A 10438-nucleotide genomic window follows, 5' to 3' on the forward strand; every position below is an offset into this window, starting at 1 on the left:
TTACAATGGCCGCCGCGTGCACATGTCCGTTAAGTCCACGAGACTGTAGGGTGTCCCATTCATCATTTTAGCGTTCAGAAGGGTGCTTGCGAGTGCCCCCTTTGCGGCCGTTATGCACCCTCGATCTGCACTTCTGCTGAGCCTGCACTGGGGCGAGCTCCGCAGCAGACTTCTACCAAACAGTCAAAGCGGCATAACGTCAAGAAAGTGCAGACCCAGAGGAAGACCGCGAGGGTTTAGGGTGCCATTTGGGACAGGGCCTTACTTAGCTCCTGAATGAATCAGCTGTTTTGAATGAATCGACTGAATGAATGATTCAATGACAAACACTTCCCGCCACCTACTGGCGGTTTAAGTTTCAAATGTAAAATATAATTTCAAACCATTTAATTGTCTTACTATTCTAATTGAATTTATTGTTTTAATTAAAATCTTTAAACCAATTTATTCATTTAAATTTAAGAGTCTGACATAAAAAATGACTCATTTAATAAGGTTGCCCCTGTAAAAGGTAAATTAGGTTACATTTACCTAAAGGTATAAGGTTAAATTAAATTAAATTAAAAGGTAAGGGAAAAAAGACCCTGGGATTTAATTTAAACTGAAAATATAAATCCTCAATTCCCCATAATGGGAAAATACATTTCTATCATTAATCAAAAGGTGCTCCTAAATTTCTGACTGTGCTCCTAAATATTTTAAATTAGGAACACATCTTCTTCTAAAGAATAAATGTGTAGAGCTCTGCCATAACTCCCATATTAACTGCAATGCAGTGCACAGAGCACTTCTGACCTCTGCTGTATATTCTGGGAATCACACTGCTGTGTTACATGAGTTTTTTTTTTTTTTCTTTTGACAATGCATCTTAAATGTGTATTTTGTCTTGTTTCATTGTTTTATAAACAGTAAAGGTATCAGATGGAAATATCACCATATTTTGCTATATGGGAAGCTGATATGAAATACTTCATAGTTAACACTGAATACATAAAATATTAGCATTTTTAAAAATTAAATTGTCACATCACAGGACCATTGAAATACACCTATGAAGGAAAACCGTGACTAAAAAATAGTGAGAAAAGAAATGGTGACCATATAAAATAGACAAATTATACACAAGTCACTTATATTTTATAACTACCCATATTTATCATATTCATTTACCATGGCATTTCTATTCCAAGCTACTTTAAAAATTATACGCTCAATAAAACAAGGTAATGTTCTGTATTTTTTAGTTAAAGGTGAAAGCCTCACATCTATTTTCAATAGATCTACATCTACATTCATTTTTACACACAGACCAAGCAGAAGGTGGTAAGAGTAACATTTATTGTGGTCGAGTCGTTACAAACAAGATTAATCTGACCAGATAACCTGATGAACTCCAGTTAACTTCACATTACAACATGGAATGGATTTATATCTCAAACACGTTACTGCAACATGAGATTTTTCACATTATTTTGCTCCACACAAACACTAAAGGATTCAGTCATACACTATCCATGACTAAACTCCATCTCAAACTGCATGTATGTCTTGCATTTGATTTAGATGTAAAATAATAAATTTTTTTGCTTCGCTCACTGTCAGTTTTCTCCTCTTTTACACTCTTTCAGCTAGATTTCAGTGCATTACTGTTTCTGTGTTCCCTGTAGTAATTGTACTGTATTAGACCTGACACACATGTGGACACAGTCCTAACTACAAAAAGATTTAGAGTCTTAAAAAGACACTCATGGGGTTAAAGGGGTCATATCATACATAACGTTTTCCCTGAGCTCCACTTATAATTTTGTGCAGAAATAGCAATCCTAATTTTCTTTGCATGAACATTTTTGACCTGTTTTGACTCTTCTGGTCAATCATGTGATAACGTATTAATCAGTCTGACATCAAAAATATTTAGGCCTAATTTTTAAAGTATATAATATTAATATATTTGAATTGCATATAAAATTTCCGTTCATTTGAGTTACACAGTTTTGACATAAAAAAAACTAATAAACTTAATGTGATATCGATTATTTGTCAGCCATACATAAATGAAATGGCTAAGAAACAGGTAAGATTTCTGCACTTCATTATTATTTTATTATTCACTCTCTGCATCTATTTTATTTAAACAATCATATTTTCAAAATGTATTCAGATTGCTTAGAATCAGCATAAAGTTGTTCACTGTGAAAACAATTAAATTGATTAACTTAAAAAGTATATACATGGTTAAAATATGGCTAGCGGTGGAACAAGCAATATTCATTTAGTTAGAACGGATTTATTGATGATAAATATATAAAACTGGTTATTGTGTATTTAACACATTCAGTTTAGTACAATTATAGAAATCTTGCTGGTTTCAATTCATGTTTGACTGAAAAATACACATCACATTAAGTTAAAAACTAATGCAAATGAATGATAACTTTATGTGCAATTCAAATACATACATCTTAAATTTACGTCTTCAGAGGAGTTCAGAATAAGACGTTATAGCTTATTTTCAATAAATACTCCTTTTGGTAAGAAATTTTTGAGTTCTGAAATGTATATCATTCTGAAACGTATACTTTCATGGAACATCAGGCTCTTTTATCTAAAAATATCAAGGACAATTTGATTCCTCATGATAGCTATAACCCCTTTAAATACATGGAGACAGAGAAAGAGAGTCTTGTGGTGAAACAGGACAAACACAGACAGAGGCAGAAGAGGCTGTTGCCCATCACAGGAGGAGAAGAGAAGCGTGATTGGGCAGCAGTGCTAATGGCAGCGGCCTCAGCCAATCGGTGAGCTGCCAAATGTCACATGTCACAGTGTGCTGGTGGAGGAGGATGCCAGCCGTTTCCCTATGTATATTCTGAGAAAGAAAGAAAGAAAGAAAGAAAGAAAGAAAGATAATCTGTCATCTTCTGTCTTCTGTCAGACAGCATCTGAGTTCTTATTTATGCTCTTTTGTAGGTAACATCAATGCCTGTAATGAAAATGGAAGTCAAAAATTCGATTTGTATGACTCAATACAACATTTTAGAGATTTTTAACAGCATAAACATTTCTCAATTGTCTGTGATTTATTGCAAGCACAGGCCTATGGGACTCGGGGTCTGCAACGGGCAAAGATGGGACAGAAGCCACATTTAAAAAGTGTACACTAACGTACGTTTTGTTTTTGAAAGAAAGAAATAATACTTAAAAAGTAAAAGACACTTATAATGTTACAAAATATTTATATTTCAAATAAATACTGTTCTTTTGAACTTTCTATTAATCAAAGAATCCGGAAAAAAATATATCATGCTTTCCACAAAAATATGAAGCAGCACAACAACTGTTTTGATAACAACATTGATAACAATAATAAATGTTTTAGAGCAGCAAATCAGCATATTAGAATTATTTCTGAAGGATCATGTGACACTGAAGACTGGATTAATGATGCTGAAAAACCAGCTTTGCATCAGAGGAATAAATTGTATTTTAAAATATATTGAAATAGAAAACAGATTTTTCACTTTATATCTCTTTTTTTTTTTTTTTTAAGATTTATTTTTGGCGTTTTTTGCCTTTTATTGATAGGATAGTAGTAAGACAGGAAGCGAAGTGGGACAGAGAGGGGGGATGGGATCGGGAAAGGTCCGCGAGCCGGGACTCGAACACGGGACGCCCGAAGCGCAATGGCGCTACATGTCGACGCGCTGCCCACGAGGCTATCGGTGACGACTTATATCTCTATTTTTGACCAAATAAATGCAGCCATGGTGAGCATTAGAGACTTCGAAACTTAAATAAATAAATTATCTTATAAGCCCCAAACTTTGAACATAGAGTATAAATTATACTCATAATGGGATCGAAAAGGCCTGTTTAAAGGCTCTTTCCAAGTCAACATCAATCATCTTTTGCATTAAAATCAGTGGAAAAGCCATTGACTTCAATGGGGCTGTCTGGGCCATACATCCACAGAACCCTATGCTTTTATTTATGCAGATTACCTTGAATTCTGCAAAATACTGAAATGCACAAAAGGCGATATATATAGACTATTTATACATAGATAAACACATTTGACAAAATTTGGCCTCACGTTCTTCCTGTGGAGTCTTAAAGCGAAAGATCTGCAGTGATATTAAAAAGAAAATATGATGAAATATAAGAAAAGTCTCACCCCAGACCCAGCGTCAGAGCGTGTGAGGCGAGCAGAGAGGGCAGGAGGATGAGGAGCACATCTGAAGAAAACAAACCCCTCTTCATCACCTCAGTCTTCCTCACGCTCAGAGAGCCAGACTGCTTCGGGTGATGAAACACAAACTCCCTAAAGACAGAAAGAGAGATAAATCAGGGTCATTCAGCAATATAATCTAGATATGTACATATGCATTAAAGGGATAGTTCACCCAAAAATTAAAATTTGATGTTTATCTGCTTACCCCCAGGGCATCCAAGATGTAGATGACTTTGTTTCTTCAGTAGAACACAAACAAAGATTTTTAACTCAAACCGTTGCAGTCTGTCAGTCATATAATGGAAGTGAATGGGAATCACGGCTTTGAGAGTCAAAAAAACATACACATACAAAACCAAATTAAACCCTGCGGCTCGTGGCGATACATTGATGTGTAAAGACACGAAACGATCGGTCTGTGCAAGAAACTGAACAGTATTTATATAATTTTTTACCTCTGATGCACTGCAATGTCTGAACTGTCCTGAGCGCACCCTCGACAGCCGGCGCGTGACGTGTCTTCTTCTTCTGCTTCACAGCGGATCGCAAACTTATAAATGCATTACCGCCACCTATCTCTCAAATGGACCATTGACACTCTATCTACAATCTCAATTAGGAGTGTCAATGGTCCATTTGAGAGATAGTTGGTGGTAATGCACTTATAAGTCTGCGATTGGCCGTAAAGCAAGAAGAAGAAGAAGAAGAAGAAGACGCGTCACGCACCGGCTGCTGAGAACGTGCTCAGGACAGTTCGGACATTGTAGTGCACCAGAGGTAAAAAAACTATATAAATACTGTTCAGTTTCTTGCACAGACCGATCGTTTCGTGTCTTTACACATCAATGTATCGTCACGAGCCGCAGGGTTTAATTTGGTTTTGTTTGTGTATGTTTTTTTTGACTCTCAAAGCCGTGATTTCCATTCACCTCCATTATATGACTGACAGACTGCAACGGTTTGAGTTAAAAATCTTCGTTTGTGTTCTACTGAAGAAACAAAGTCACCTACATCTTGGATGCCCTGGGGGTAAGCAGATAAACATCACATTTTAATTTTTGGGTGAACTATCCCTTTAAAGCTTAGAGACTATAAAATATTCAATCTAAGTTTATGTGTACAGTGCAGTCAATGCAGCCTATTTTGCATGGCTTTTAATACAAAATTCTGATTACACAATATTATCAGCATAATTTCAGAGAAGTCGAATTGAAAATGCACTTTGGATGCCTTTGATGGATGCCTTTGAAACAAACATCCTGTCAGGCTGGATAATTTACCGAGCGTGCACCAGGTGAACCTGAAGGTGTTTTAAGCTAAATTTCTCTGAAACAGATTAAGCCAAATTCAGCATTGTAATCCCAATTTAAATCTCATCTATCCTATCATATAAAGCTTGTTGCCTCATACACATGCAAATGCGGGAATGCAAGCATACAGTGCATTCAGAAAGTATTCAGACCCCCTTCACTTTTTTCAATTTTGTGATGTTGCAGCCTCATCCTACAGTTGTTTAAATTCATTTTTTTCTCATTAATCTACACTCCGTACCTCATAATGACAAAGTGAAAACAGAATATTAGAAATGTCTGTAAAAACTGAAATATTTTAGATTTGTGATTTAGAAGTATGGTTACAACAGCTTAAACCATCCTGCATCATATTAGCTGAATAAACCCCAATACTTGTTTCTTACTAATTTTGGGGTGCTGTTTTGCTCGATAACTTGCCCACACTTTCTCACACAATATGATGCATTTGATAGCATTTTTGCTTTTGACAACCATTCGTAAGGTGAAGAAGTCTAGTATTATCCATTAATTAGTAGAAACACTGCACAAAGACATGATTTCTGTCTTCCTCTGCATGCATGAATGATTCTGAAAACAGCATACTGTACATTAAATACATTTAATGCCCAATTTCAAGGTTAGAATTATGGTTATTCAAGGTTTTCAAGAATTTCAAGGTTAGAATATTGGTTATTGACATTACGTAAGCACAGATGTTTTCTCTTTCATCTGTGGGTGTTTTACTACATCCAAACAGTGACAGAAATGTGCAGATTTTGCTTATTTTGAAAAGTTCTTTGATATTGAGTATTTGATCAAATTTTTCCATTCCTTTCCATTCCTGTAAGTTACAATGCATTTTGAATAGTTTTAAAACAACAATTCTGACTGTTTTTGTTATTTTGATAAGTGCATTAAACTTATATTATATATATATAAACAGTCAGAAAGACTATATATGACTATATAGTAAATATAGACTATATACTATATATGACCCTGACTAAGGTCTTTAATGTAAAATATTTTTTTAAAGCAATACAAACATCTGGATGGATGGACACTAAATGACTGTACATCAGCTCTATTTCTAAAGATTGATTTCAAATAACCTTTGAAATGTTTTTCCACCAAGATGTATATTTGCAAAGTGTGTATATGCACCGTCATGAAAACTAGCATTGACAAAGTGAAGCTTTTTGTGCTTTCTCAAAGCTTTTTGCTTGTAATGGCATCATGATATCGGAGCAGTCTCTATTGCTACAATCTGCAATCCTACATCATTAAACGTTGCAATTCAAAAAGTTTGTGACAAGGTTTTAGCTGGAATGATACGTGCATTAAGAACTTTCTCCTCTAGAGAGTGAACTCATCCTCTCGTTAAACGCCGCACAAGCGAGGCTCAGATTCGCTGACTCGTGGTGTGGCGCACAAGCTATTTTTGTGTGGCGACTAAATGATCCTCTCTGAGATTTAAGCAGAGGTATGCAGGAGGTAAAACGCTCCACTGCAAGACCTGGCAATCTGTGAAGCATTCTGAAAGGACACTTCAGCACACAAGAACACCTCACTTATTTTTACCCATAATGCCATATGGTGTTCATGATGTATTTGCATCCTTAATAAGCATAATTGTATCTAGGACTGCAAACTGCCATCATGTGCAAAAATAAATAAATAACTCAACATTTTTTCCATCTTTACTATTGTCTATTCCAACTGTGTTCTGGTCTAATAAAACTACATAACTCAAATTAATTACATGAACCATCTATGAACATGAGATGTGTGACAAAACCAATATTGCATGCCAAAATCAAAAGAACAAAAAAAATTGTAATTTAAATTTAGGACCATTAATATTTTTCATATTGTGACAATATTTTAAAGGAAATTAAGCTCATACCTGTATATCAGAATTCTCCGTACTGTGAAGCAGAAGAAAAATGTACTACTGTTCAAAAGCTTGGGGTCAGTAAGTGTTTTTTATGTCTATGGCACATTTTTAGTTTATATGGCATATACTTTTACAAAACCTCTGCAGTTCCATTATATATCACAGACACCTGAGTAAAAACTTGATACATATACTAATTATCTACAATTTCTCTATCAACTGCCTTTATTACATTTGAAGGTGAACTGAAGAGACACATGATTTAAGAACACAGGCTACACCTGAATCAAAGTATGAACGAAAGGTAAATCTTACTTGGGCGGGAGGTTTTCTGGCCGACTGGACCAATCCCACACCCATTCAGCACTCACTCGCCTGTCATTCTCATCCGACTGAAAGACAAACAGTGCAGAGACTGTGTGAGTGTGTGTTATTTGGCAGTATTGTGGGAACAAACATACACTGAGCAGTGCCTCAGGTGTCTGTTACCTGTATAGTCACACAATCTGTGCTGCTGCTGCCCTCACTGGCTGGTTTGGGAGATCCAGATGTTCTCGGGGTCACGACCTGCGGAGGACTGAATTCAGAGAGGAAACCTGTGTTATAAGAGTTGCTCGCAAAATAATTACCGAAGACTGGATGCATTGTAATTTCTCCCCTACACACACATACACACTCAGATGATTTAATGTTCATGAAACTGGAGTTCTCATATACAGTCTCAGCTTTGTCTCAGATGTTTCTCCTAAAATGTCTCAGGTGATATAAATGAGTAAATTGCCGAGATCCAGTAACAGAGAAAGAGCTATAAAATGAATGTAAGCAGCTCAGATCTTTTGTTTAAGTTCATATTGAAATGTCTTTTAACTGCAGAGTACATGCCATTTAAGACGCTGTTGAGATCTCACTGGAAACTCTGCAGGAGACACTGATGAAACATTTGAGAAGCAGGTCAGCAGCATAAGCGAAACTATCAAAAATCAGCTCATTAAAAAAAAAAAAGTATTACATTATCAGGTTTTCCCCAGTTTTGACATAAACAGGCATGCACACAAAACAGCCAGACAATGAACAAGCCACCAAAGTGCTGGTTAAGCTGTTCACCTGCAGAGCAAAATTGAGGTAATAAGCAAAAATATGCTTAAATCGATGTGACATTTTCCTGATAAAACAGTTTTACACTGCAGGCTTATTAACCATCAGAAACCAAGCATGGAAAGCAATGATGCATTATCTTTTACTTCACTGAACGTGCTTTTAGGTTGATAATTTGTGGTATGTAATCACTCATCAGTCATTAAACATGCTAGAAACTGATCGGGAAAAAAAAAAACATTGACCAAAATACCCACATGTGCTCCAAACAAGTTTGCAATGAAAGAGATATTTAGCAATATACACGTTTTTCCAGACAAAATTGTTGTGGCAGTACATTTCAGAGGTACGTGTATGTGAAATTTTTACTAATATTTAGAGAAATGTTTCGATATTTAATATTGGGTATGAGTGTCAAACACACAGTTTGATGTCTTGGAGAAAGACAGAAAAGAAAGATTCTTATTTGTGATTTTTCTTTCCTACGAGCAGATTTGTTTACTTCCAGGAGTACTGGTTCAAATGAAAAAGCTCACAGAGGCCTTCAGCAGCTCCACACCTTTCTGTTTGACTACTCCTCTCACACTCCAGCTGAGCTTCCAGCAGAACCCTCTCCAGCTCCCCCTGCAGGAAGGAGGCTGTGGTGTCCTGTGCTTCTGTTTGACCTGCAGAAGCCACCAGACCCTCCAGCTCCACCCAAGAGCCTGACGGACATGTGAATAACACAGACTTGGATTAATAAAATGGGTTCAGTTTGATCACTCTGTGACAAACTGAATTTATGTGAATTTATATGTTAAAGTCAACACATCTTGTTTCCATATTGTGACATATTTCCAGGTAAAACTGGACATTCAATGCAGAACAGGACTTGATTTTACCCAATGGGAAACGATTGGATTAAAAAGTGTCTCTGACAGGTAGTGGCTGAGAGAGGTTGTAAAATAACAAGGCTTGCATGCATCATTCTGTTTACCTGTCTATCGTTCTGTCCATCTATCTATCTATCTATCTATCTATCTATCTCACACTGATTGTTGACATGGACACATGGACATGAGGATACAGTACTGTTGCCCAAACAAGAGCTTGTTTACATAAGCATTTTATTTCTGTCAGAGATTAGCCAGTCACATCTCTCTCTCTCTCTCTCTCTCTCTCACTCCCTCCCTCCCTGTCTTCTTTCTAATTCTGACCTTTATCATATTTCCCCATGCCTTGAGCATCCTCTCTTTCTGCCCTTCCTGGTCATTTTGGGTTTGCTGTTCAGAGACAGGGGTTTTGCAGTGGAGGGAGGAGGGACTGTGCCATTGCCCCAGATTCTCCAGCATGTGGAACTGTGACATAACCACAGACGAGGGCCGCGTGTTACGTATACAGAGCATAATATCAAGCTGTGAGTGTGGATGAGAGAATGCGCATGCTTTTGTGTGCTTTATGAATGATAGTGACTGGGATTTGTTTTTATGAAGAATTCGTGTTCTGCAAACACTGTTGTTCTCACGTTTTCCCCTTCGGACAGTTTAAGCTACTGATCAAATTATAAGAGCTGTTAGCCCTCTTCACAGTAACTGGCTTAGAGAGAGGCAAAACAGGCCAGTCATGGAATCTATTTACATAATACAGACAAAAACAGTGGCACAGCAAAATAAAAACAGACAGATAGAACATTCTAAGTACAAAAAATACTATTCAAGATCAATAGTCTTTCATTGTAATTATTTTTACAATAAGTAGCCCAACTTATTTGGTTATTACATTTAAAAATATATTTTAAATATTTAATGTGCATTCGTGTTATTTTACTTTATAAAAAATAATTTAACTGTAAATTAATTTTATAGGCTGTACAGTTATATACTGTGGCTATACAGAATTAAAATTATAATCGAATTAAAACGTAACACAATTTTAATATATATA

At 36.2% G+C, this 10438-nt stretch overlaps 1 protein-coding gene across 1 annotated transcript in view; it reads right to left on the reverse strand.

Annotated features, from left to right (window-relative positions):
- Positions 1-2281: 2281 nt before the first annotated feature.
- LOC107704030 (BCL2/adenovirus E1B 19 kDa protein-interacting protein 3) overlaps positions 2282-10438 on the reverse strand; it is an 8503-nt gene continuing 346 nt past the window's right edge. Inside the window, exons 2-6 of the mRNA XM_016506865.1 lie at positions 9075-9219; positions 7910-7997; positions 7736-7812; positions 4175-4321; positions 2282-2869 (exon numbers count right to left, since the gene is read on the reverse strand). Of these exons, the coding sequence (XP_016362351.1) occupies positions 2821-2869; positions 4175-4321; positions 7736-7812; positions 7910-7997; positions 9075-9219 (506 nt within the window). The 3' untranslated portion in view covers positions 2282-2820. The remainder of the gene's footprint in view (positions 2870-4174; positions 4322-7735; positions 7813-7909; positions 7998-9074; positions 9220-10438) is intronic.

The sequence above is a fragment of the Sinocyclocheilus anshuiensis genome, unplaced genomic scaffold (genome assembly GCF_001515605.1).
Source record: "Sinocyclocheilus anshuiensis isolate Anshui unplaced genomic scaffold, SAMN03320099.WGS_v1.1 scaffold117, whole genome shotgun sequence".
NCBI classification, from domain to species: Eukaryota; Metazoa; Chordata; class Actinopteri; order Cypriniformes; family Cyprinidae; genus Sinocyclocheilus; species Sinocyclocheilus anshuiensis.